General features: G+C 47.1%; 1 protein-coding gene across 1 annotated transcript; it reads left to right on the top strand.

The window, feature by feature from the left end:
• The first annotated feature begins 36 nt into the window (after positions 1–36).
• Positions 37–26,752, top strand: ALDH5A1 (aldehyde dehydrogenase 5 family member A1). The gene is made up of 10 exons (XM_043908386.1): positions 37–440; positions 7,267–7,350; positions 8,046–8,216; positions 9,512–9,628; positions 11,552–11,695; positions 14,703–14,846; positions 16,434–16,592; positions 18,261–18,430; positions 20,666–20,724; positions 22,102–26,752. Exons 1-10 carry the CDS (start codon positions 114–116, stop codon positions 22,305–22,307), a joined length of 1,581 nt encoding a protein of 526 aa, XP_043764321.1. The 5' UTR covers positions 37–113; the 3' UTR covers positions 22,308–26,752.
• The last annotated feature ends 933 nt before the right edge of the window (positions 26,753–27,685 follow it).

Here is a 27,685-nt window from a genome sequence, read left to right as displayed (position 1 = left end):
TGCGCCTCTGCCGCCTGCAGCCCGCGTCCCCGCCGCCCGGCGCGCCCCCGCCGCAGCCTGGGTTCCGGGTGCGCACGCTCCCTCGCCTGCTTTCTGCAGCCGCCGCCAGGGCCATGGCGACCTGCCTGCGGCTCCGGAGCTGCCCGGCTCCGCACCTCCGGCGGGCACCTCCCAGCCGGGTCTGCCGCCCCCGTGCCGACTGCCCGGTGGCCCCGATCCGTGGCTACGCCCGAGGCCCGGCGGGCCTCTCCTCGGCCCTGCTGCGCACCGACGGCTTCGTGGGCGGCCTCTGGGTCTCGGCAGCCGCCACCTTCCCGGTGCACGACCCGGCCAGCGGCGCCGAGCTGGGTTTGGTGGCTGACTGCGGGGTGCCGGAGGCCCGCGCCGCCGTGCGCGCTGCCTACGAGGCTTTCTGCAGCTGGAGGGGGGTCTCGGCCAAGGTGAGTGCGCGCCGGATCCAGGGGCGATCGGGGCTTTGTACCCTAGTGAAACCAGCCGTGTCACCTCTGCCCTCCCCAGTGCTCCAGGATACACCACGTGGGAAGACTTAGTAACAACAAAGAAGTTTGGAGCGCCGGCTTTGTGCCAAGCCGGGTGCGGGGCGTTAGGGAGCATGGCCCCGCCCTCGAGCCTCATAAAGGGTCTGGTAGGGGAGCAGAACACAAACCTGCAATTATAAGCCAGCAGACCGCGGGGGATGGGTGGTTGGTTTCGGTAAAGGCGCTTGCGATTTCAGAGTATCTGAAGTACCTGCCTGGCTGCAGGAAGACCACGCAGGAGGCTAATAGGGTGGTTTACACGCAGGCTGGTAGTGAATGCTCGGGCCAAGTCATGAACTGGGGAGTGGAGAGAATTGGGGGGAAAAAGTCAGGGGCTTTGTGCAAGGGAGGAGACAAACCCAGGACCCCCCTCCAGGTTTGGGGCCTGAATAGGGAGATACATCCATTAACTGACAGAAGTAGAGAATTGGGGGTGTGGGATGGGGGAGGTCAGAGCGGGAGAGATGGCAGCGATGTTGAGGCAGGGAGATTTCCTTCCTCCTCCATTTAGTTTATGACACAGGAGTCAGCCCAGACGTCATTTTCTACCCTGTCCTTCAGCATCCTTCCTCTGAAGGAAGACAGTCCAGCAATGAAATCCAAGTACCAAGGGAGTCTAACAGTGATTCATCCATTAGACATTTTCTGAGCACCTGTTAGGCCACCCACTGTGGGAGGTTCTGGGAGTACAGCAGTTCCACAAAAGAAACATTCCTGCCCTCCTGGAGTTCACTTGGAGGTGAGGGGGGGGAGGAGATTTAACCTGTGACAAATAACATAGCTAAACAAACAAGTCACTGCTCCTTTCCCCTGGGTCCTGGTGCTTGCTCCTTGGAAGAAAAGCTATGACAAACCTAAACAGTATTAAAAAGCAGAGATGTCACTTTGCCAACAAAGGTCCCTATAGTCAAAGCTTTGGTTTTTCCAGTAGTCATATATGGATGTGAGAGTTGGACTATAAAGAAAGCTGAGTGCCGAAGAATTCATACTTTTGAACCATGGTGTTGGAGAAGACTCTTGAGAGTCCCTTGGACAGCAAGGAGATCAAACCAGTTAATCCTAAAGGAAATCAACCCTGAATATTTATTGGAAGAACTGATGCTGAAGCTCCAATACTTTGGCCACCTGATGCCAAGAGCCGACTCGTTGGAAAAGACCCTGATGCTGGGAAAGATTGAGGGCAGGAGAAGTGGGTGACAAAGTATGAAATGGCTGGATGGCATCACAGACTCAATGGACATGAATTTGAGCAAACTATGGGAGATGGAGGAGGACAGGGAAGTCTGGCGTGCTGCAGTCCATGGAGTCACGAAGCGTCAGACACAACTTAGTGACTGAACAAAAAACAAATAAGTATATTAAAAGTAATGGATGCTATGAGGGAGAAAAAGCAGAGAAGGCTAACAGGATCAGAGGTCAGAGAAAAGGGGCGAAATGGAAAGTAAATAGTGTGGGCAACTGTATTAATTTGCTAGGGCCACCACAACAGTATCACAGACTCGGTGGCTTAAATAGGAATTTCTTGTCTCAGAGTTCTGGAAGCTACAAGCCTGCTCTCAAGGTGTGTGGGCAGGGCTGGTTTCTCTGGAGGCCCCTCTCACCCTGGCTTGTGGGCGACCATCTTCCCCATCTTCACAGGCTCCTCCCTCTGAACTTGTCAGTGTCCGAATCCCTTCTTGAGAAGACACTAGTTATATTGGGTTAGGATCCACTCCTATGACCTCATTTAATCTTAATAGGCTCTTTCCAGAGCCTATCTCCCAATGCAGTCACATTCTGCGGTACTGGGAGTTATATGAATTTGAGGGGAACCAAATTCAGGCTGCAACATCAGGGTAGGTCTCATTGAGGACAGGAGATGCAAAGACCCGCGGGGGCGAGGGAATTCAACTGGAGCAAAAACTGAGTCAGGAGCATGCCTGACGCACGTGTAGGTCAGCAAGGAGGCTGACACTGGGAAGAATTAGGAGAGGGCTGGATGGAGTGGGGTGGGTAGCCATTCTAAGGACTAAGTGCGGTAGGGCTTCATTTCAGGGTTTTCAGAGAGCTCTAACTTGCCTTCGGAAAGGATGCTCTGGCCACAGTACTGACAATAGACTGTAGTGGGGGCAACGGTGGAAGTCCAAGGACCACTAGGAGGTGGTGATTTACATGGGAGATGCTGGTGGCCAGCACTAGAGTTAGTGGTGGAGGCAGTGAGGCGTGTTCTGATAAAGGATATGTTTTGAAGGTGGAAGACAGCTGGTTTCCACAACAGATTGTTAAAGGGGAGAGAGAGAGAGAGATGAAAGACAAGACTGAGGGAGGGAGAGGGGTAGGAAGGTGAAAGACAGGACTGAAGGATGACTCCAGGGCTTTTGGCCAGAGCCACTGGAGGGAGAAGGGAAAACCACACACTGGGATGGGGAAGGATGAGGAAGGATGGGGAAGGATGGGGAAGGATGGGGAAGGATGGGGAAGGATGGGGAAGGATGGGGAAGGATGGGGAAGGGGTGAGAGGGGCACGGGGAGAGAAACCGGAGCCCCGTTTTGGCCCCACTGAGTCTGAGATGTCTGTTAGACGCGGAGTGAGGGTAAGGGGGATGTTGAGAAGGGTATTCTCAAATTCATATAACTCCCAGTACCGCAGAATGTGACTGCATTTGGAGATAGGCTCTGGGTAAGGCGCCTGAACTAGAGAGATAACGCACATGAGTGCTAACAGCTGTGGGAGACACAAGCTGGCAGGAAGCGTGTGCATCGAGGTGAGCCCTGGCCCCTCTGGTGTCCTTTTGGAGCTCCCCCCAACCCCACCAGGGCCTGCAGCCTCAACCTACCCCACTGGGGTGTTTCAGGGGCCCAGGAGCAATTCCAGGTGCAGTCAGACGGTCTTCCCTGGGGCCTCTCGGGGACCCCCCCCCCTTCTCGAGAGGACCTTGGAGGACTTACTAAGGAAGCGGTGGGCTCAACTTCCCATCTCTGCGGTCTGGATGGCGGGGTGCAAACGCAGCTTGTAAGGTGGCTTTCTTTTCGCCCTACTTCCCTCTCTAGGCCCGTTCACGTCCTTCCTCTGGCCGCTGGGATGAATCATCCCCAGACTGAGGGATTTAACACGTCGCAACAACGCAAAATCATTCTTACCATCCTGGAGGTCCGAAGTCCAAGAGGGGTTTGCTGGGCTGCATTCTCTGGGGAAGCTCTGGGGGTTTCCTGGGCTTTTCCACCTTCTAGGGGCTTCCCTGGGGCTTCCCCTGTAGCTCAGTTGGTAAAGAATCTGCCTGCAGTGCGGGAGACCCGGATTTGATCCCTAGGTCAGGAAGATTCCCTAGAGAACCTGGACACGACTTAGTGACTACACCACCACCCCCAGAGGCCTCCGTGAGTTGGTGGTCTGTGGCTCTGCACCACGCCGACCTCCGCTTCTGGAATCGCCCCACCTGCCCCGAGCCTCCCTTTCATAGTCCTCTTAGTGATTATATGGGGCTCACCTGGATAACTCAGGTCCGCTCTCACCTGACCTTAATCACGTGGGCAGAGTCCCTTTGGCCTTGTGAAGCAATACATGTAGCCACAGGTTCCAGGGATTAGGCGGGGGACGCCCTGAGGGCCGCTCTGCCCTCCGCAGCTGAGCGCTGTTCTGGTTGCTTCTCGTCCTTTCGGTGGCGGGCTTCCCTGGTGGCTCAGACAGTAAAGAATCTACCTGCAATGCGGGAGACCTGGGTTCGACCCCTGGATTGGGAAGATCCCCTGGAGGAGGGCATGGCAACCCACTCCAGTATTGCAGTCTGGAGAATTCCATGGACAGAGGAGCCTGGCGGGCTACAGTCCATGGGGTCACAAGGGTCAGACTAGACTTAGCAACTACACCACCACAACTCTACAGAGAGGGTGAAATGACTGTAGTAATTTTGTTTTAAGAGCTGTCGAGCCTCTTCTCTGGGGGTTTGAGGTTCAGAAGACTCAACAACACCCTTGAGAGCTAAGATAACAAAGCGTGTTAGCTTATCCAAAATAAGGAGGGGAAAGAACCCAGAGAAAGACAGTTGGTGGTGTTTCCACAGTCTCAGGCTCATGAGTGGTATGAGAAAATAATTTAAATCTTGCCCCTACTAAATGGCTTAGAATGACAGAATGACAAACCAGGTTTGCTGGTTGCTATGGGCAACCACTCAGGCAGGTAGGAATCAACCAGAGTCTCTCTGCTTCATGTACACCTGTTAGATGCAGGAGGCCAGAGCTCAGGGGATGCCTTCCTTCAGGGCACCTCTGTGTGGTCTGCTTGACCTGGGTTCTCTGGGCTCTCTCTTTAAGTATATAAATGAATTTCTTTTTAAAAAAAAATATTTAAGAAATCATTTCTTCCACAGAATACTTAATCCAGTTTATTCATTCATCCTTTTATCTTTGAAAAATTTTTTTTAAATTGTGGTAAAATGCACATAATGTACAATTTAACATTTTCGCTCTTTGCATTAAATACATCCACAGGGTTGTGCCTGGCCTCTCTTCTGAAGTGTGCAAAACCCTTTCCTAAACATCACAGACTCCATACCCTCCACCCCAGTCTGTGGGACAACTTGCCAGGGAGTCATTAAACTAAAAACCTGGCTATTTGTCGGCGGTCACCGAGCAAAGATATGGGCAGCTCTCAGGGGTCTCCGGGGGGCTCCACTCGGGACTCCTGAGCGGTGCCCGAGGTCTGCACAGCTCGCCTGTGTCCTGTGGCAAGAACCTGCTCAAGAAATTTGCTTCGAAAACCAAGTAATGTTCCCGAATGGGGGTCCTGCAAAGGGTGGGGGCTCCACATGGGCGTTAACCTGACTCCCAAGCCTGCAGCCAAGTCCGTAAGCGCAGTCTCTGCTTGTGAAAGCCCACCCATCACCGTTACCATTTGCGGTTTTTCCACCCAGCCTTTTGTCTGTACTTTTATACAGTTGTGATGGTTTTAAGTCTGCTAAAAGCAAAGTGAACTTTTAAAGCAAAGGGATGTTTACATTCCACCGAGGTCCATTCCACCGTGGGTCCAAGGTTCCAAATCCTCGGATTCAACCAACCTTGGATTGAAAATGTTCTGCAGAAATTCCGCGAGCCTTTCTGGCAACTGTTTTCGTCGCATTTGCATTGTATTACCTATGGAGGAGGTTGTGGTGTGAAGGTCCTTCCTTGGGCTCTCACTTGACCCACCAGCCATTGGAATTCTTGATGATGAGCACCTCCAGAACCCGAAGGAAGACTGGGGCGCCTGGGGGACGCTGAACGGCCTCCTCTGCAAAGCGCTCACAGGCTTGCTGTGCACCCCCAAAGTGAGCCGGGAGCTGTGCAAGGCCTCTCTGGCTTCAGACTTCTCTGCCTGCCACGTCTTCTGGGGGCGACCCTCTCTGAGGCCCAGAGCGCACACCAGAGGCCGTCCTGCAGAGGAGCGCTGCGCACGTGGGGCGTCTTCTGATGTCCCAGCAGACCCCAGGAACGTGCCGCCCAGAGTGTGTGTTCAGGACAAAAATCACGCAGCTATGATGGAGACTGATCGGTTACTGGCAGTTGCTGATTTTGGACCCCGGGATGAAAAAGAAGACTTTGCGTAAAGTGATTTCAGCGACCCCGAGGCCCTGGACACTGCTTCGCCAAGTGATACCCTGGGCCCTGCGGCACACTCTAGCCTGTGTGGGATTGACCACGAGGCACTCAACAAGCAGATCCTGGAGGACAAGAGGGGGAGAGAGAAAGGCCACGGGACCATGGGCCCCTGTGGCCAGAGCACATGGCTGAGCTCAGTAAACAGACGAGGACGAGGAAGGCCAGACCCCGTGTGGACGATGACCTCTCTCCCAAGAACTGCCTGCGGGGCGGGGAGTGACGAGCGAGGGGGCCTCCTGAAGAGCGCGCCCCGGGCTACGAGTGGGGCTCCGAGAAGCAGAGCAGGAACTGCGATGGAGAGAGAGGATCAGAAGGGAGTGGATCGTGACCCGGCTCCGGGTGCATGCGCACCGCTGGTGCCGCCGAGCGCCCTCCCGCAGCCGCAGGTGTCGTCTGCACCCTCGTGCTGTGTTGCAGGAGAGGTGGTGAGGCCTGCGGGAAGGGGCTAAAAACCTTAGTGAAAAAAGTCAGAAAATAAGGAACTATACTTGAGGACACTGTGAAATAAGCCAGTCACAAAAGGACAGAGGCTGTATGACTCTACCTATATCAGGTTCCTAGGGTAGTTAGATTCAGAGACAGAAAGTATTAATAGAATGGTGGTTGTGCAGGCTGGGAGGAATGGAGAGACAGGTCCAGACTCTCAGTTTTGCGACATGAAAAGGTGGTGATAGAGGGTGGTGATGGCTGCAAGACCATGTGAAAGTGTTGTACTTAATGCCACTGAACTGGGTACTGAAAAGTGATTGAGATGGTAAAGGCTGTGTTCTGTGTATTTTACTGCAAAAAGTAAGGAACTATACCTTTGTGTGGTGAAATTCATTATTCGCCTTTACTATAAATAGTAACAGTTGTTCCACAAAACTTTTTTTCACTTTTACAATTTATGACTCAGCATACCCATAATGGAATCTTTGCTATTATTCACCAAAGAAGGGTCTGTACCCCTGGAACAAATACAATGTTGCATGTCAGTTATACCTCACTTTTAAAAAACAGGTCAATATATGTTTCCCCAAAAATGAGACTGCACAGCAAATATTTTAGGAAACTGAAGACTATTTAATATTCTCTCTTACCCTTGGCATTTTACTATTTTGTATTTCTTTTTCAGGAGAGGAGTTCTTTACTTCGCAAGTGGTATGACTTAATGATACAAAATAAGGATGACCTTGCCAAGATAATTACAGCTGAAAGTGTAAGTGCAGGACCTAACTTAGTACTTAAAGAAACTGTCCAAGAGTTCTTAGAAGAAAGCTTGGAGGAGCCTCTAACTTCAGTGCTGTTAGGTAGCTAAAGAAGATGTGAATTCTTTACCTCATGATCAGACATCAGTTATTATTTTGGGCACAGATTTTCTGATTAAATGAGGCACACATATTTGCTAAATCAAAACTTCTATGTTGTAACTTACTCTTTAATAATATGCAAGAAATCGATTTTGAGTGGAACTATGTGACTACTGCTTTTCCACCATTCTAGGTTTTTTTTCCCCACATGACTGCTTTGATTTTTTATGTTGTTTTTGTACATTTGCAAAAGTACCAGCTTTTTGGTCGCTCTGATAAATTACTTTCCACTGTTCACAACATTTAGAAAATAGCAGAAGGAAAAAAATTTGAAGAGGCCATTCTAGGCGCCTCCTCCTGATTGTAAACCTATTAAGGAGGCAAATGACGACTTGTGGCTCAGGATGACCTGGCAGGCTTCCTTCCATCACCATTTGTGATTCCGTTTTCAAAGACTCACACTGAGGCTAGAAATTTCTCCTCCACCCAGGGGGGTTTTGTAATGGGAGACTCTTGTACTCTGCTTGCAGCTTTGAAGAATTGAGAAACACAGAATCGTGCATTTGTTATTAGAAGGTAATGAGTGTGTCCTCTTCTGATTTAGGGAAAGCCACTGAAGGAGGCACAGGGAGAAATTCTCTATTCTGCCAACTTCCTGGAGTGGTTTTCAGAGGAAGCCCGCCGTGTTTACGGAGACATTATCTCCACCCCGGCAAAAGAAAGGCGTGCTCTTGTCCTCAAGCAGCCCCTCGGCGTGGCTGCCGTCATCACCCCGGTATGTGGCAGGAGCAGCGAGGTCCTGGGGGAGGCGGCGGAATGGGGCTGGTGCAGGTGTGCTCATCCCGTCATCTCTGGCACCTGTTCTTGGCTTCCTGATGCCACTGCTGGAGGCGGAGGCGTGATTCCTGGTCCTCTGATCACGAGAGGTGTGGTGCTGGCCAGTGTTTTCTAACGCCTGCAGGAGGGGGATGACCCACAGGAGGACCTGGAGGCTTCTCTGACTTGGCATTAAAGGCTTCTTGGCGTTGTCCAGTACATCTAAAAAGATCTTCTGGTGTTTATCATTTTTAAAAGACTTAAGATGTGACACTTTCAAAGTATTTATGTACCTTCCAGCAGGCACTGGGCCACATTCTGAAAGTAAAAAGGCTGAGAAATAAGATATTGCATCTGCTTGGATAGGACTGCAGTATCCTTGTGGGGCACCCAGCTTTTTCTACATGAGTTGCTTCTCTTGGGTCCATCTTCTGCTAGGTGCCATATTAAGTTCTCTATGGTGTCTACCAGTTGGTCTCAAGGCTGCTTGTCCTTCCCTGCTCACCACAGTCACGGAGAAACATTCCCCTCGCTGTCTAGACTGACTGGGCTTGACCCAGAACTCAGTCTCCACTAGCTGTGTGGCCTTGAGCAAGTTTCTTAACTGCTCTGTTTCACTGTCTCCAAACCTTCAAATGAGAAAAATACCAACCTCACTGGGTTGTGATGAGGATTTAATTATAATAGTATAAAAGAGTGTACAACGGTGCCCAGGTCAGAATAAGCACTATACAAGGTTTTGTTGAAATAAAATATTACTATAAATGTCCACAGAGAGCTATCTATGAATATCTAGAGAGGGAAGTAATATATCATATACCTTTTTCAAAATCACCTTTGCCAATATTTTTCCCCAAAGGGTCACCAAAGTACAGCCCTCAGGCCTATGTTTGTAAATAAAGTTTTACTGGGACAGAGCCACTCCCATCTGTATACATGCTGTCTAGTTGTGGCAGAAACTGGACATCCCACAAAACCTAAAATATTTACTACCCAGCCCTTTACAGGGAAAGTTGGCTGCCACCCAGTGTAGATAGTTTTATAGTGCTTTAAACTCTGAAGGTGTTTCTGTCTCCCTGAGCCTCTGTCTCCACGCTCCCTGGAGCCAGCAGGTGCCAGGTGTTCTAAGCTCCCCTGTAAGAACGCCTCTGCCAGGCAGGTGGTCAGGACTTGCTGGCTGGTGTCTTGCCCAGCCCGCCTTTGGACCAGGGCGCAGTCCTTCCTCTCACTCCCCTCCTCTCTCTTCTGATGCAGTGGAATTTCCCCAGCGCCATGATCACGCGGAAGGTGGGGGCCGCCCTGGCAGCCGGCTGCACGGTCGTGGTGAAACCTGCCGAGGACACGCCCTTCTCCGCCCTGGCCTTGGCGGAGGTGAGCCTCTATGCACTGGGCCCAAAAAAGGATGTTACCTGGGATGGGAGGAAACACTGTCAAAGCCTCCTTCTTTGCATCTCCTGTTTGATGGTGCTCTGCTTTAATTCACTAGTCGTTATTTTAAGTCAGATGTTCCTCTTTTTAGAAAAAATAACGGGAATTTTCTGACATCTGTAGGCTGTTGTTTAGGCTACCCTAACAATGATATCTAGCCATCGTTTTTAAGTCATAGTAATGTGACTAAATGGAGAAGGAAATGGCATTGCCTGGAGAATCCCGTGGACAGGGGAGCCTGGTGGGCTGCTGTCCTTGGGGTCGCAAAGAATTGGACACGACTGAAGCAACTTAGCATTAGCAATGTGACTAAAAGCTGGGCATTTCTCACATTGAGGGCACCTCTTATTAACCACTCCCTTCTCCAGCTCAATCTGCATTCAGTCAGATCTTGTTCTTCTGTTTAAAACCCTCTAATGGCTTCTCATGTCATGCAGAGTAGGATCCAGACTTCTTGCAGTGGCCTTCACTTGTTAAACTTAGAACGACTGATGAGTTCCTTCTATTGGGCAGATTCCCCTCCACCTTTTCTTTCCCCTACAATGTGTCTTTTGAGGAAGCTGGACATCTGACCGGTAGAGCTCCCCATCAACTGGGCTTTGCAGATAGCACATCAGGGACCATGTTCCTCTGTCTCCTGTTCTTTCCAAACTGGCAGCTGTATCCAGACACTTCATCAGACTCGGGTTCGATCCCATCTTGTGTCGTTTTGTCAGGAGAATAAGGCCTGGGTGTCTGTGTTTTCACGTCTGCAGCCCTTGCTATACGGTGCTGCTCTGTCTGTTGATTCATTAGGAGTTGCCCAAATGGTAATATTTTAATACTTTCATTTTTCTTTCATTTATTCACCAGACCACTTCTATAAATCAAATCTTCCCATCATCTCTGTGGTTACCCAGCAGTGAATTCACAAAGGGAGTATATTTGATTCTTCTTATTTACCAGTTTTTCAAATAAATGAATCTATTCCTATCATCTGCCAAAGGTTCCCAATTAGTTTGTTTTTTTTTTTCAATTAGTTTGTTTTTTAAGGAGCATTACGTGCTAATAGATTTTAATGTGTTGGTATTTGATGAGTTTTACTTTCTTGTGGTTATTATCCTTGATGAAGCTCACATTGCTCCCACTTTTGGCCAATGGCAGCCTCTTAGAGTTGGCTCTTTTATCTTTTAACATAACTCTAATAGTTTTTGAGACCTTCTTTGCTATCTAGTATGAGAAGATATTTTAGACTTATCATGTATATTTCTTGTCCCAGACCTGGGATTAACCATTTCTGCAGAAAGCCTTTATTTCCTCTGGTAGGAAACGATACTTCAAGACTACATTTAGGGCACCAGGGATGGTCATTGCTACTGGCTGGTCATTGTTTCTAGGCCTTATTAGTGGCAGGGCTGGGAAATATACACACGTGTGTACACATGTGCACATGATAAAATACTGCTTAAAATTCATGCAGAAACTTGCAATACATTAATACCACGTTGTCGCTCAGTCATGTCTGACTCTGCAACCCCATGGGGTGCTGCCCGCCAGTCTCCTCTGTCCATGTGATTTTCTCAGCAAGAAAACTGGAGTGCATTGCCATTTCCTTCTCTAGGAGATCTTCTTGACCCAGGGATCAAACCTGGGTCTCCTGCACTGCAGGCAGACTCTTTACCATCTGAGCTACCAGAGAAGCCTTAATACCACTTTAGCACTAGTAAGAATCTTATTTCAGTTCTAAATATATTGTCCCCAAAGTCAGCCTATGGTTTGTTTTTTTTTTTTTTTTGCCATTACTTTCTGGGTTAAAACATTTATTTCTCTTTTCTGTTTTTCCAGTTTGATCATTTGCTGCCACATGTTTGCTGTTTCTCTTTATAGCTTGCAAACCAGGCTGGAATTCCCCCAGGTGTGTACAACGTGATTCCTTGCTCTCAAAAGAAGGCCAAGGAAGTAGGGGAAGCACTTTGTACAGATCCTCTCGTGTCTAAAATTTCCTTTACTGGTTCGACAGCCACTGGAAAGGTATGTGACTTAAGTCTCAAAGGAAACAGTGTCATTCTAATAACTTCTCTTTATACAGTATCAAAAATACTACTTCATCTCGTTCACCATTTGGAGGAAGGTTTCCAGCAGAGTGTTAGAAGCTGTCCCATATCATAACGTCTGATCATCTTCCAGAAATATTTGGATGGTGTTCCTCATTGTGACATGATCTAGGTTCCTGTTTGACAAAACTGAAGGTTTAAGGGTAGATCAGGTTCCCATTATTTGTTGCATGTGAAGTAGATGAAAGTTGTTCATCATATTCCCATAACTCTCGAATGTGTTTCTTTCATAATGTAGAATTAAAGAAATGGATGCCTTAGAACAAAAATTGTGTTTAGTTAAAGGTAGTTACAGAAACAGAAAGATCATTGTTTTTTCTAGCTTTCTTCTCTCTTATATGTTGAAAAGTTCTTTCCCCAAAACCTCATTTGTGTGCCTATTAGTGCATTTTTATTTATGCTTTTAAATGTTTAAAACAGAAAAAAGGCAGAGTAGAACAAAAGTTCTTAGTCATGGTGTTTCTCTTCAAATAGTACCCATTTTTCCTGCTAGTGTTTATATACATACATTCATATGCTCATATTAGAGAAGTACATAAACATATCAGATTAAAATAATAAAAATCTAATCTGAAAGTTCTGGTCAAACTGGTCATTTTTTGGACACCATGAGAAGCAGGAGAAAATAAACCAATTTTAGTAACTCCCAGCCATAACCATGTTTGTCATGCCACAGACTGATACTTGGGAAGCCTGCCACTCATTCATTTAAGAAGCATGAGTTTTTAGATCCATAAAGTGCTACCACCCTGATCCAGGGATCTTGCAGAGCAAACTTATTCTCAGAGGGTTTCAAAGTCGTTAGAGAAAAAGAAAGAGGCCTGGGAGAAGAAGGGTTGTAAACCTCTGCCACTGAAGCCAGAGAAGTACCCAGACTTTGGGCAAAGGCCAGCCACTCACTGCTTACCCTTACTTTGCTCAGCAAACTGTTCCCAACAGACAGACCCCCAGGAAAATGTCGACCATGTTCCGTCAAGTCCAACTTTGCTTTTAAGTCATTTACATGCGACAGTGCTTCGCTTCAAGTGGTTTAAAGGGAAGAGGGATAGGAATCACTGATAAGTAGCCATTCTCCATACCAACAGCCTCTTCTGAGCCGATCTTTGCAGAGAATCGGTGGCTCAGCTCTGGATCTTGGCACATAGAATCTTGCCTCTAACCGAGCCCCCTTCAGTCAGCCTCTTCTGGAGATGCGGCCCTGCCCTTACCCCTTCCAGGGGGACCGCCCCTCCCGGGGCCTGTGAAGGGGACAGAGTACTTGCCTGCTCCTCAGAGAATTCAACCATGAATGGTCATTTGACCTGAGGAAAACAGATTCATAAGCTGGCCAGTGACCAAGGGTGAGTGTCTCATAGAGAGGTAAGCTGGGCAGTCCTGCTCCCTTTCTAAGGCTTTGGAAGCTGAAGTCCTGAAAAGGTCAGCAGGGGGAATGGGAGCAGGAAGGACTCCTTAGGACGTAGCAGGATTGTAGGCAGCAGGGGCCATGCAGCCAGAGTCGGGTTCAAGCTCTCCTCATGGGTGCCGAGTGGGAAGAAGATTCAGAGGACACAGGTGGAGGCAAGCGACCCAAAAGCAAGCCGAGTCGGGAAAACCAATGGCCTGGCAAAGAGCATTTCTTAAAAGTTCTAAAGAAAATAGCTATCGTGAGTCCAATAAAGAAGTAGGTTTACTCACACCAGTCAGAATGGTCATCATTAAAAAGTCTACAAACAATACATGTTAGAGAAGGTATGGAGAAAAGGGAATCTTCCTACACTGTTGGTGGGAATGTAAACTGGTACAGCCACTATGGAAAACAGTATGGAGGTTCCTTAAAAAACTAAAAAATAGAGTTGCCATGTATCTGGCAATGCCACTCCTGGGCATATATCCAGACAAAACTGTAATTGCACCCCTGTGTTCACAGTAGCACTATTTACAGTAGGCAAAACATGGAAGTAACCTAAATGTCCATCAGCAAATAAATGGATAAAGAAGATGTGGTACATATATACAATGGAATATAACTCAGCCACTAAAACGAATGAAATAATGCTATTTGCAGTAACATGGATGGACTTAAGAGGCTGTCATAGTGAGTGAAGTCAGACAGAGAAACAAACGTTGTATGTCATCCCTTATATGAGAAATCTAAAAAGAAATTATATGAATGAACTTATTTACAAATCAGAAATAGACTCAAAGACTTAGGGAAGGGGATAGTCAGGGACTTTGGGATGGACATGGACACACTGCTATATTTAAAATGGATAACCAGCAAGGTCTTGCTGTCTAGCACAGGGACCTCTGCTCAACGTTGTGTGGCAGCCGGGATGGGAGAGGAGTTTGGGGGAGAGTGGATATATGTATGTGTGTAGCTGAGTCCTTTTGCTGTCCACCTGAAACTATCCCATTATTAACCAGCTACACTTCAATATAAAATACAAAGTTTTGTTTTTTAAAAAAGGTACATATCCCTCTGTGTATATAGCCAAATTCTGGATAGATACACCTTAAGATTTTATCAGTGCTAAACTATGGGTTCTGGGATTCTGAGTGATTTTATCATCCTATCTCTGTGATTGTTAAGCCTGTTTATAATTTTTTGAGTAGGTCATACATTGACATGGTTCAAAAATCAGGGCAGTATAAACATGTTTATATTCAGAAGTTTCACCCTTACCCCGTTTCTGGTTTCCTCTCTTTTATACATAATTATTTTTAGTTTCTTGTCATCTTCTCCATGTTTATCAAGTATAAGCAAGTATGAATATATATATGTGTGTTATATATACATAATTTTCCCTGTTTCTTATGCAAACTGGCATCCCATATACACTACTATGTACCTGGCTTCCTCCTCTGTTGGGTGCTTTTTTGGAAACAAAGCCTTACGGGTCCCTGTTGTTGACTGGGCGCTCACAGCATCCTCTGTCTGCTCCCAGGTCCTGTTGCACCATGCAGCAAACTCCGTGAAGAGGGTGTCCATGGAGCTGGGTGGCCATGCCCCATTCATCGTCTTCGACAGTGCCAACGTGGACCAGGCTGTCGCCGGGGCCATGGCCTCCAAATTTAGGAACTCTGGACAGGTGAGTCCCGGAGTGTTTTTCTGGGTTGTGTGCTTTACAAAGATCCTACCCCCTTCCTCACTTCCTGGGAGAAAGGGCATTTCTGGGTTCCTCCCTTCATCCTTCGTGCATGTCCTCTTTCATCGGCGTTTAGTGAGTGCCCTCTGTCTGGGACTCTGCTAGGCTCAGAGGGTTTGAAGGGAAATACGTTGTCCTCCTCCCTGGCTTCGAGGAACATTTCCTGAACAGCAGATGCCTTTTAATCAAATCGTTCTCTTCTTTCATCTCTTTGAATCTGGTTATTGTCATAGTTTTCCCTTGCTGGGCTTTTCTCTACTGAACAGGTTTAAGTATCTCCCCAGATACAAAATAGCCTGAACAGCTAGGGTCTGCAGCCCACAGTCTTAAGGAAGAGAATGTTGGAAAATGTTGAGATGGTGCTTTGAAAAACTCTAAAACCCTACTGCCTGGGTCTCACTCTTCCCGAGATGAGTGGGGCAGGACAGGCCCCCACTAGAGGGTCACACACACCACAGTGGGCCAAGGAGGGTCCAGCTTGTCCTAGGGAGAGTGGTGGCCTGCGCTCACACCTTCTAGGGAATCCCAGAGCGTTAGATCCAGCAGGGACCTTCCAAGTTATCTCATACAAGGTAAGCACTTCATCTTAGAGTACCATCAATAAGCGATTTTAAATGTATTCCAGAAATGGAATAAATATTGAGTTATCTAGGAGGAAAAAGGTGAAATGTATAATATTCTTTATTAAATAGTTTTCATCCTGTTTTGACTGTTGGTAACTAATTTTTCTCCTTTCACATATCTTAAATAAGTTTGCTTGTTTCTGAAATAGGTATGTTTCCTTTTAGAAACACAAAATGCAAAGGTGTATAACCTTCAGAGTTACAAAGCTACAACTTTGGGGTATATTGCTTTAAGCCAATAAAAATGGCACAGGATACAAAATTATCTACAAACTGTTTCTACTAGAAAATACACAATTAAGAAAAAAGCCATGAAGAAAATGTATCAAGAATAACCTCATTTCCAATCATGTTTATATTATATAACTTGAAAATGTTAGGCCTACGCTAGAAAAAATAATAAACAAAGGGCTTTTCAATAATTTAGGCTGAAAGAATGGTCTTGTCTCCATTTTCAAAATGTTGGATTGTGCCAGGCTCTTGAAAGGTTCAATAAGCTCCGGGACATAAATTAGCCTTTGAATCCTTTTCCTTCTAGCTCCCCTGTCTGTCGCTGAGTATCACTGTCTCAAGGAGCTACTTTCTTGTGTTGGTTTTCTGGTTCCAATATGAGCCATTTGAAAAAAAACCTGAGTTAGTGGCTTTTTGCTCACAGATAATTTATGCTTGCTTACCTGTTTAACCTCAGAGGTGTGTTGGCTGTGGAGGGGCCTGGAGAAGCACATGCTTTTGGCATGTTTGTCTTTAGGGCCAAGCTCAAGTATGGAGGAACACAGCAGGTGGGACCCAGGACAGGAACCACCTGGGAAGGACATTTACATTCAGAGGTAGCAGCAATCATAGGTTTATTGGTTGGGTCAGTAGCTTCTGACGAACTGTCAACGTGAGTTTCTTTCTTTCTGTCTAGACTTGTGTTTGCTCCAACCGTTTCTTGGTGCAAAGCGGTATCCACGACTCCTTTGTGAAAAAATTTGCTGAGGCAATTAAAACAAACCTGCATGTGGGTAATGGATTTGAAGAGAGAACTACTCAAGGCCCGTTAATTAACGCAAAAGCTGTAGAAAAGGTAAGTCTGTCTTATTATCTGTTTAGTGTCCTGGTTTCAGTATCAAAAAACACTCTGGTAAGGTGCCCAGCAAGGTGGTTTTGGAAACAAGGAGAAATTAGAAAAACTAGTGAATTTCTGCCTGTTTGTATGAATCAAGTGGCATTGTTGGGTTATAAGCTTTTCCAGCTCTGTCATTTCGCTGAGTCCCCATGAGATCTGCCACTTTCATTCTTCTGCTGTCCCTAAATCTTCTCTTGCAGTGGTGATAATTCTGTCTCCTGCTGCTTCAGGAACTACCATCTTGAAATACAGTTCCTTCATCTTTGGAACACCTAAAAGGAGAGGAGAAAGGCTTTTTGTTTTTGAGATCAGACATTTCTAGGAATCTAATATTGTCCTCCAAGAATTTTGAGAAGACAGTACATACTCTTGCCTGGAGAATCCTATGGACAGAGGAGCCTGGCAGGCTACAGTCCATGGGAGTCACAAAGAGTCGGATATGACTGAACATGCACACACATCCACACAGGAGTGTATCCATTTTAGTGACAGAAGCTCTAGAAAGACTTGAAGTGGAAGAAACAGGTCTATCAAACAAATGCTAGAGGAAAACTTATCAGAGCTAGGGGGAAATAACTTAATTCTTCAGACTGAAAGACTTTGCCAATTGACAAGTATATAGAATTAGAATAAAGAGAAAACCCAGATATGTTTTGCTAAAATTTTAGAATGTCAGAAACATACAAAGAAGATTCAAGAAGCTTCTAGAGTGGGGAAAATTGACCCATAAAGGAGTGAGAACTGTTTTTGAATTAGAATATTTATCGTCAGCACCGGAAGTAGAGAAATACACTCAACACTCGGACGGAAAATTATTTGGGGTCCAAATTCCATTAGCAGCCAGTGCAAGATAAAACCACCCAACCTGCAGTTATCAGAACACTCCGAATATAAACCATCTTCAGTGCACCTTTTTCGAAATAACTAGTACTCAAGGAGAAAATATTAGAACGAAGTGAAAGAGGAGTCCAGGGACAAGAACAATGTGGGATCCAAGAGCCTGGAACTAACCCAGGAAGGTGAGGAGAGCAAATCCCAGAAAGGCAGCTGAGCATCAGGCCTGGAAAGACACGAGTGTGTATGTATTAGGGCCATGCAACAAACAGTAAGACCAAATAGCCGGAAACCCACAGAGCAGGGTTGCTGTATTTCAGTCGCTAAGTCATGCCTGACTCTTTGCGACCCCATGGACTGCAGCACACCAGGTTTCCTTGTCCTTCACCGGCTGCCAGAGTTTGCTCAGGCTCATGTCCACTGAGTCGGTGATGCCATCCAACCATCTCATCCTCTGTTGTTCCCTTCTCCTTCTGCCCTCAACCTCTCCCAGTGTCAGGGTCTTTCCCAATGAGTTGGCTCTTTGCATCAGGTGGCCAAAGTATTGGAGCTTCAGCTTCAGTCCTTCCAATGGGCGGGGAGGAGGCAGCATTGTACATAGCACCTGCCCTCGTGACTCCGTATCTCGTAGCTGTGTATTTGGTTCTTCCTACCTAGAAGGAACTGGGGTACATGGTTTCAAACCTATTTGAAAAAGAAAGAAAAACCCAGTTACAGTTTCTGACAGTTTAAACATTTTCCAAGTATCCTGGATTCCCTTTCCCAAAGGCTCTTCCTTTTCTCCTCACACAGGTAGAGAAACACGTGAGTGATGCCATTTCCAAAGGGGCCACCGTTGTGACAGGTGGGAAGCGACACCACGTTGGGGAAAATTTCTTCGAGCCCACCCTGCTCAGCAACGTCACCCGAGACATGCTCTGCTCTCAGGAAGAGACTTTTGGGCCTGTGGCGCCTGTTATCAAGTAAGACCATCCAGCGTGTAGGAAGACGGGAGGGAACAGTAGGAAGGGAAAAGGAAGCCTGGAGAGTAATCTAGTTCCTGTGTTGTTTGAGGCCTGGGGGGAGAGGCAGAGAAGCAAGAGAGTGGTGCTGTATCAGGGGAAGGGCCAAGTTCAAGGTATGGTGTTTTAAAAATTGGTTTTCATTATTGCCAGTTTAGACCACAAAATTTACCAAATTCTCTACTTTGCTTCCTACCGAACTCGTTTTTCTTCATAACGGAGTACATCCTTCAAGAGTTCTTTCAAGGGTGTCTGTGGGAAATGAACTCTGTTCTTATGGGACCTTTTATCCCACACTCACAAGTAAATAATAATCTACCTGCATAAAAATCTAGCTTCACAAGATATCACTCCTTGGTCTGCGTATTTTCAGGGTTGTTATTGAGAAAGCTGATGTCTGCTTCTTGTTCCTGTGAAGGGATCTTTTTCTCTTCAGAGACTCATGGCCTTTGAATTTACCGTGGTAGCTTAGGTATGGCATACTGTGAGCTTCTTTTCAATCTGAGATCCTAAGGCCTTTATTTAAAATCTGAGGTGTTTGTTTAGTCCAGGGAAATTCTTGGTCATCATTTCTCCAAATATTTCTCTCTCTTCCATTGCTAATGAAATTTATAGATTAATCTGACACTGGGAGAATGGACCACTTGGAGAACTTTCATCTTTGTTTTAATAATAAAGTTTTTACCTAGAATATGAACTTGACACTTTCCAAAAGGATGCAAGGGTTAGGAATGCAGGTTTTGCTACTTTACATCTGTGTCCCCTTGAATGAGTTAACTTCTCTGAGCCCCAGGGTCCTTGATGGGAAAAGGACTAAAAGCTAGTACCTGCCTCATGGCTTCCCAGGTGGAACAGTGGTAAAGAATCTGCCTGCCAATGCAGAAGATGCAAGAGACTCAGGTTCGATCCCTGGAGTAGGAAATGGCAACCCACTCCAGTATTCCTGCCTGGAGAATTCCATGGACAGAGGAGCCTGGTGGGCTATAGTCCATGAGGTTGCAAAGAGTCAGACACGATTTAGTGACTAAACAACAACAAACAAAAAACCTTGCCTCGCAGGACAGTTGTAAGGTTTAAACGATGTAATATACATAAAGCACGTCACCTAATGTCAGGGTGGTTGTTATTGTGTAAATCGTGAAATCACACAGTCGTGTCCAACTCTTTGGACCCCGTGGACTGTAGCCCACCAGGCTCCTCCGTCCATGGGATTTTCCAGGCAAGAATACTGGAGTGGGTTGCCATTTCCTTCTCCAGCGAGTCTTCCCGACCCAGGGATTGAACCTGGGTCTCCCGCATTGCGGGCAGACGCTTTAACCTCTGAGCCACCAGGGAGTTCACACTCAAAAGGTGAAATCGTCGAGGACGTCCCACCTGATGGTGTGATGAGTACATTTTCGAGGGACACGTAGGCAGTGAGGACATGGGTGACGCCCTGGTTTTTATTCTCTGGCCGATAGAATGGCTTGCTCTCTACAGTGGAGAGACAAGAGCTGCTCATCCTTGGAACAGGTGATTCTCTTGCGGTCCCCCTCCTCTCTCTCCCACTCATCCTCTCACACTGACCGGGGTCTGCCAGCTCTGCCTGAGCCTTCAGAGGGCTGGCTGCTGCTGGGTCTCTGATTTGAGGAGCTGGGATGCACAGAATGTTCTGCTCCCAGTTATAGTTCTGAAGGCCTCTGAAATCTAGTTTCAGAAATAAGATGAGCAAGCTGGAAGAGACTGCATTAGGCTTCCGTACTAGTAGTCTCATTTCCAAGGAGACAGACCCCCAGCACTGTCACACCGTCACAGCATAAGCGGCGGGGCCGACACTGGAACCCTGGGCCCCAGCAGGCCCGGGCTGTTGTCTGTCTCCCACATCACGGCTGCTTCTCAAGGTAGTTACTATCATTGGCGCACGTCTTAAGAGGGAACAAGAGCAGTAATCCTTTTCTTAGGCATTTTATTCAACATTCTGAATACACTGTAGTTCCCTGCATGTCTCCTGTTCTCCTAGAAGAGATGAACTGGTGTTGATCCAAGCTCCCTAGCCTTGAACTCAGCGTGTGCAGTGAATGAAGGTATTTTCCTCTCTGCTCCTTGCAAAACTCTGCTTGACCCATAGTTCTTATTTGGGAAACAGATCAGAAGGAAAAACAGGTGGTTTTCCTTCCCCTGAGGGATTTTGCTGATGACCCGCCCTGACTTTGGCAGGTTCAACACAGAGGAGGAGGCGGTGGCGATCGCTAACGCGGCCGACGTCGGGCTGGCAGGTGGGTGTCTGTCCTTGCTTGGCGACAATCACCGTCACTTCTCCACTGTGCCTTTTAAGTGTCGCCTGGGGTTTTGAGAAGTCAGCTTCTTTGCAGCACATGTTTCATTGCTTTCCAAGGGGCAAGAGCGGGTTTGTGCCAGTCCAGATTCTTTGCCCAGATGTCCCCAGGATGTGGGATGGGAGCTCCCCGGTTGGAGCTGGGCATTCTGGAGGGAGAAACAGCAATGCCGACTGTTCTAGGGGAGAACCACCCACACCCCTTAAGTCCTATGTCCCCAGAGGCTTGATACCTGGAAATTCCAAGTGCTTCTCCTCGCATCCCTCCTGGAAGCCTGAACAAGAGAGAGAGTGCTTGACTTCACAGAGAGCATCGGGGGGATGAAGGAAGGGAAGACAGCAGAGGCAGAGGGAGCCTCACGGAGTGGCTGCCGTTCTTGCAGTTTGGACATGGTCAAGGTGGCCACAGTATGTACCCTGTGTCCCTGACAAAACTGTGTGTGCATGAAGACACTCAACAAATCCGTCTTTAGCATCCACTAGTGGATGAAGTGTTGGCAAAGATACAAAGACATAAAGATACAGCTGTGGCTCTACAGGCGCTTCTCTGGGTGGACAAGAACCACTGACAACCAGGGAAGGGATGTGCACACTGTCGAGTCCCTTATTCTACTACACAGGCTCTGAGCTGCCGACTCAGAGGGCCTGACGCTGGAGTAAGATGTGCGCACGAGTGCCCCCGTAACGCTGAGCCCAGTATTCCTCCAGTCCCTTCTCGATGGGATGATGGTGGAAGAAGCCAGGCCCTGAACCACGGCGTCCATGCTGGGCAAGACTCTGATGGTGCAGATTGGAGGAGAGAGGTTCTGGGCAGAGGGGGACCTAAAGAGTTAAGTGAAAATAGGACAAGAGAACTGGGTGGATGAGTTTGGTGGCGATAGAGTGACTGGAATAATGGAAGATGAAGCTGTTTATGTTGTTCAAAACCACATTAGGGAGAGTTTGAATACGCACCAAGAACTGAACCTTATTTATGGGTAACCAGGAGTCACTGGAAGGTCTGGGTAAAAAATGTCACATGGATAACCTAACAGATGTGTGCAGTGTGGACTGATTAGAAGGCCAGAGGAGCCGGGTTTATTGTTGTTACAGCCCTAGCTGGAGATGGTGAGAGAGCTAGCGAGAGTGGAACAGAAGCAAAAAGATGATTTCTAAAGGTTGTGAGATGAAGACACGCACAGGACCAACTAGGGGCTCCACCTGGAGCAGGGAGGTTCCAGCCCACGTGACTAGGCAGCTGGTCATCCATGGCACCCTCAGCTGTGACACGATGTCTTTAATGACTGTTCTACATCTGTGTCCTGTATCCCCACGACAGGTTATTTTTACTCTCAAGACCCGGCCCAGATCTGGAGGGTGGCCGAGCGGCTGGAAGTCGGCATGGTTGGTGTTAATGAAGGACTCATCTCCTCCGTGGAGTGCCCTTTCGGCGGGGTGAAGCAGTCCGGCCTTGGGCGAGAGGGCTCCAAGTATGGCATTGACGAATATCTGGAGCTCAAGTACGTGTGCTTCGGAGGCTTATAGGATTCTTCAGAAAATAAAAAGGGAGGCTTACCTATGTATGGGGACGTGCCATCCATTATTTTAAATAAACCCATAGGGTAGGTGAACTAGGAATTAAAAAAAAAAAATCATCCAATCCTTTTAAGCAGATACAGATCCTACCCCTCCTCTTAGCTGATGTGGGACCAATACATGCCACAAGCCTGTGGCCACAGATCCCTGAGAACCAGCAGTGGGTTTATAGGATGAGGCCCTGGATCGCCAGCCCCCACGGCCCCACCCACGACCTTGTCTGCCGCAGAGCAAGGTCCAACAAGCCGGTCCTGTAGCCCCCTCACCACGGTGGGACCACAGCCTGGGCAATGACATAGCCAGCACCCACGTGGCTCCGGAGTAAGACCCAGGGGGCTGCGGGGGACACCTCTGAGCGTGACTGACAGGCTGGGCAGGATGCCGCTGCATGCCTGGGGACCCCCCAGCCGGGTATTCCGAAGTGTTGCTGCTGCGGCTGAATCAGTGTGGTTTTTTTTTTTTTTTAAAAGAACTTTAGACACAGCACAGAATTGCCTGAATTTCTTTGAGAAATGAAAGAACCCCACTGTTTTTGACTAGTTTTTAAACCGAAGGCTCCATCATCCTCAATGGCTTAAAGATTCTGTGTTCACTTCTGTGCTGTTTCTCCACATCATGTTTCTGAGAAAATAAGCATAAAGCAGAGCATAGCGGCAGCAGCTTAGTGGGAGGATGGCTCACAGGTAACGGCCTGGCTGGGCTTTGTCTGCACAGACATGCTGTCTACCCCCCACACCCACCCCTCAGTACAGTGTAGATTCTGTTCATGCCTTACTTAGCTCCATGGGATACTCTGAACGTAAGAGAAAGCAAACATAATATTTGCAAAAAGTGAAAATTCGATGTTAAGTGTGGGAGTCAGCATTATTATGGGTAGCACCTCCCAGCCCGGCTTGGGTCTCCAGCAGTGGCTTTGCCAAGGTGAGGGGAGGCTGGTACCCACCTGCTTGGCTCCTGAGCCCGAGGGAGGGCTGGTCTCCCACAGCTGCTGTTTAGGAGCCTGGTGGGCTGCCGTCTATGGGGTCGCGTAGAGTCAGACACGACTGAAGTGACTTAGCAGCAGCAGCAGCAGCAGCTCCTTCACCTGCAGAGAGAGAGCAACAGCGCGTTGAGCACAATGATCTCCAAAGGGAAAAGAATTTCCATAGTTGCCAGGTGGAAGAGGCACTTTTTATCCAATGAGTTTTTATAGTTCTTCTTTTAAAAACAAAAAGCGCAATGATCACTGTTTCCTGTTGCTCTGAAAGAAAAACTCTGATTAAGAAAACTGTGTCTCTAAACGTCCTAATATATGAGGAAAGGGAAGGCCGGTCCTGGTGGAATAGACAGGGATGAAGCTCCCCCTTTTCGTGTGTGTGTGTGTGTGTGTGTGTGTGTGTGTGTGTGTGTGTGTGTGTGTGTGTGTGTGTGTGTGTGTGTGTGTGTGTGTGTGTGTGTGTGTGTGTGCACTCCACTGACATCCTCTGGGTGGAACAGACAGGGATGAAGCTCCCCCTTTTCCTGTGTGTGTGTGTGTGTGTGTGTGTGTGTGTGTGTGTGTGTGTGTGTGTGTGTGTGTGTGCACTCCACTGACATCCTCTGGGTGGAACAGACAGGGATGAAGCTCCCCCTTTTCCTGTGTGTGTGTGTGTGTGTGTGTGTGTGTGTGTGTGTGTGTGTGTGTGTGTGTGTGTGTGTGCACTCCACTGACATCCTCTGGGTGGAACAGACAGGGATGAAGCTCCCCCTTTTCCTGTGTGTGTGTGTGTGTGTGTGTGTGTGTGTGTGTGTGTGTGTGTGTGTGCACTCCACTGACATCCTCTGGGTGGAACAGACAGGGATGAAGCTCCCCCTTTTCCTGTGTGTGTGTGTGTGTGTGTGTGTGTGTGTGTGTGTGTGTGTGTGTGTGTGTGTGTGTGTGTGTGTGTGCACTCCACTGACATCCTCTGGGTGGAACAGACAGGGATGAAGCTCCCCCTTTTCCTGTGTGTGTGTGTGTGTGTGTGTGTGTGTGTGTGTGTGTGTGTGTGTGTGCACTCCACTGACATCCTCTGGGTGGAACAGACAGGGATGAAGCTCCCCCTTTTCCTGTGTGTGTGTGTGTGTGTGTGTGTGTGTGTGTGTGTGTGCACTCCACTGACATCCTCTGGGTGGAACAGACAGGGATGAAGCTCCCCCTTTTCCTGTGTGTGTGTGTGTGTGTGTGTGTGTGTGTGTGTGTGTGTGTGTGTGTGTGTGTGTGCACTCCACTGACATCCTCTGGGTGGAACAGACAGGGATGAAGCTCCCCCTTTTCCTGTGTGTGTGTGTGTGTGTGTGTGTGTGTGTGTGTGTGTGTGTGTGTGTGTGTGTGTGTGTGTGTGTGTGTGTGTGTGTGTGTGTGTGTGTGTGTGTGTGTGTGTGTGCGTACTCCACTGACATCCTCTGGATGTTTTGGGGAGCGTAAGGAAAACATGCATGAAAGGAGTGCTGGAGGCTGCTCCTGGACCAGCCAGGACATAGCACCCCTCACTGAGCCATGGGGAGCTGAAGAGCTAAAGGTCTGAGATGTCTCTGTGCACAGAGGTACCACGGCCAGTCCCGGAGCTGGCTTGTGTTTGCCCTGGGTTACATCAGCCATCCCCCTGAGGCCCAGCTAAGGAATCAGCTGAAGTCCACCTCCTGGTGACGGGCACTGCTCAGACCCTGTCCATAATCACATACACATCATATTGACAGTGAATTTGCACTTACTAGTTCTGGGGTTGTTTCATGTAACATTTTAATTACTTAATGTTTGGATGTGTCCATCTGTTCTCTATTAACAATAAAAATGCTCTAAATAGTTTTTAGAAGTCCAGAATACTAGTGCTTGAAATGTTTGGGGGAATACATTCAAATACGTTTGTAACTTTGTAACTCAGTAGCTGCTTTGGCTTGATGGCAGATTTTGAGTTTTCTAGTATATCTGTTTGACCAGGTACATAAATTGAGGGCCAGAGACTCACTGCAATAGCCTTGATTAATTTTGGAATTAAAATAATTTGAAAAGGCAATAGCTTACTGTTTAGTAAAATTGATCTGGATTGTGGGGAAAGATGTATTTTTTTTTTTTCTTTTTTTCTTTTTTTTTTATTAGTTGGAGGAAGATGTATTTTTTAAATGAACATTTTTGGGGGTTATTGTTCAGTAAGGTGATCGATTATGTGATAGAATATGTGATGGATTTGTTAAAAAATGTGTGTTTTAACGTGAAATAGAAAAGGATCATTAGACTGGAGGTTGGCTTACAGGCCAAATGTGGTCTGCTATCTGCTTTTGTACAACCCAGAGCTAAGAATGGTTTTTATATTCCCAAATGGTTAGGGGAGGAAAACAATCAAAAGAATAGTATTTCATGACACATGGAAATTTTCTGAAATTCAGATATCAGTGTCCATAACTCTTTGCTATCTTTGTGGACTGTAGTCCACCAGGCTCCTCTGTCCATGGAATTCTCCAGGCAGTACTGGAGTGGATAGCCATTCCCTTCTCCAGGGGATCTTCCCAACCCAGGGATCGAACCTGGGTCTCCTGCACTGCAGGAGGTTCATTACCATCTGACCCACCAGGGAAGCCCCAAATAAAATGTTATTGGAACTCAGCCACACCCATTCATTTACCATAGGATCTGTGGCTACCTTCTAGGCAGAATTGAGTATCTGTACCACAGTTTTTTACAGAAATAGTTTGCCAGCCTCTGATCTAAACCAAGAGGAAGATACTGACTTTCCCAAGTTTATGAGGCATTATTTCATTTTATTGACCACCTACTGTGTAAAAAGTACTTTTCCAGGCCTTGCTCCAGTGAATTCTCACCAAGAATTTTCCAGCAATCGTCACATAACTCATACGAAATCACCCAGATAACGGGAGTCTGTTGGCCTTGAGGAAACACTTCTCAGTTCACTTTCCCCAGCTATGCAGGGATTCTCATTTTAAACCTTCTCTGTACCTGTTATCTTTATCCAGTTGAGTAGCTTTTAAACCTAATTTTATGTCAAGTGTTGGCTCATCTACCTTTAATTTTTATGGAAAGACTTAGTGAAAGATCAGAAGCACAATGCAGATAAATCTGTTTTACTGTAAACTTAGATCATTAACTTTAAACTCTGCCGCATGACTGCCTTCTCTGCAGGCTGAAGCCCAGGGCTTTAATTATTCATATGCGGCTATGATAGATAGCATTTTACGTGAAGAATATTTACGCTGTGGTTTTTTTTCATGCTGTATTTTGTGCGATAAAACTTGGGGATAAGTGTAGTTGGAACTGTGAAAACATTTTGTTTTTTAAAAATGTACATGTAATTCACTTTCCAGTTTTTGATAACTGTGTATGTGTGTCAATGCAGCAGAGTTGTGTGTGTGTGTGATTAATAAAGGTTGAATTAACAGAATTTCCTGTTTTAAGTGAAGGTTTCTGGTTTGTGGGATTTTTCTTGCCAGTTCATCATTTGAGTTTACTCTGGAGATCATTAGACCAGTTTGCATATGTATGCCCCCCTCAAAATATGACTGTAGGACTTCAGGACACACCACCCCAAAATGTGCCACTTTGGGATAAGGATTTTTGTGAGCTGAAGACAATTAAGTAGCAGATAAAAGAAAATCACTCTGTCTTTTGTTACCCCTCTATTTGCCTAAAAGTAGGATGAGTGCTAAGCCGCTTCAGTCGTGTCCGACTCCTTGCGACCCCATGAACTGTAGCCTGCCAGGCTCCTCTGTCCATGGGGATTCTCCAGGCAAGAATACTGGAGTGGGTTGCCATGCCCTCCTCCAGGGGATTTTCCTGATGCAGGGAGGGAACCTGTGTCTCCCGCATTGCAGGCGGGTTCTTTACCACTGAGCAACCAGGGAAGCCCCAAAAGCAGGATACAAATTTACAAAGGTGCCCCCTCTCTATCAAGAGGGAGGGACAAAGGTTAATTCCCAGAGACAACTTCAGGCCCAATCAGCCTGGACTCTAAATAACAAATTTTACTAACTAGCCTTTGGCTCCACCCTTAAAGCCTACAACTGTTTTCCTCTATCCTGTCATTTCTCCAGATTTATTGTTCTTTGTTGAAGATGCTATGTAAGCTGATGCTTTAAGCCACTTTCAGCTATCACTTCTGAGATATACATGAGAAGTTTATTAAAATTTGTTTTTCTCTTGTTAATCTTTTATGGCAGTGGTCTCAGCCAAGAACTCTGAAAGGTAGAGGAAAAATTATTTCTCTGCTACATGTATAAACAATGCTCCTTTGATTAGTCTGTGAATCTCTTGGGCAGGGAGCCAGCCTAGGAAATTCGGTACCCTAGCACATTCATACAGCAGGACTGTAGTAGGG

This window comes from Cervus elaphus, chromosome 7 (assembly GCF_910594005.1).
Source record: "Cervus elaphus chromosome 7, mCerEla1.1, whole genome shotgun sequence".
NCBI classification, from domain to species: domain Eukaryota; kingdom Metazoa; phylum Chordata; class Mammalia; order Artiodactyla; family Cervidae; genus Cervus; species Cervus elaphus.
This window is presented reverse-complemented; position numbering and strand designations above follow the sequence as displayed.

Excerpts from the sequence above, each read along its gene's own strand:
- ALDH5A1 (XM_043908386.1), top strand. The coding sequence starts at position 114 with ATGGCGACCTGCCTGCGGCTCCGGAGCTGCCCGGCTCCGCACCTCCGG. Across the intron at positions 7,351-8,045 it reads AGATAATTACAGCTGAAAGT|GGAAAGCCACTGAAGGAGGC; the intron begins GTAAGTGCAGGA and ends CTTCTGATTTAG. Across the intron at positions 18,431-20,665 it reads CCTGTGGCGCCTGTTATCAA|GTTCAACACAGAGGAGGAGG; the intron begins GTAAGACCATCC and ends TGACTTTGGCAG.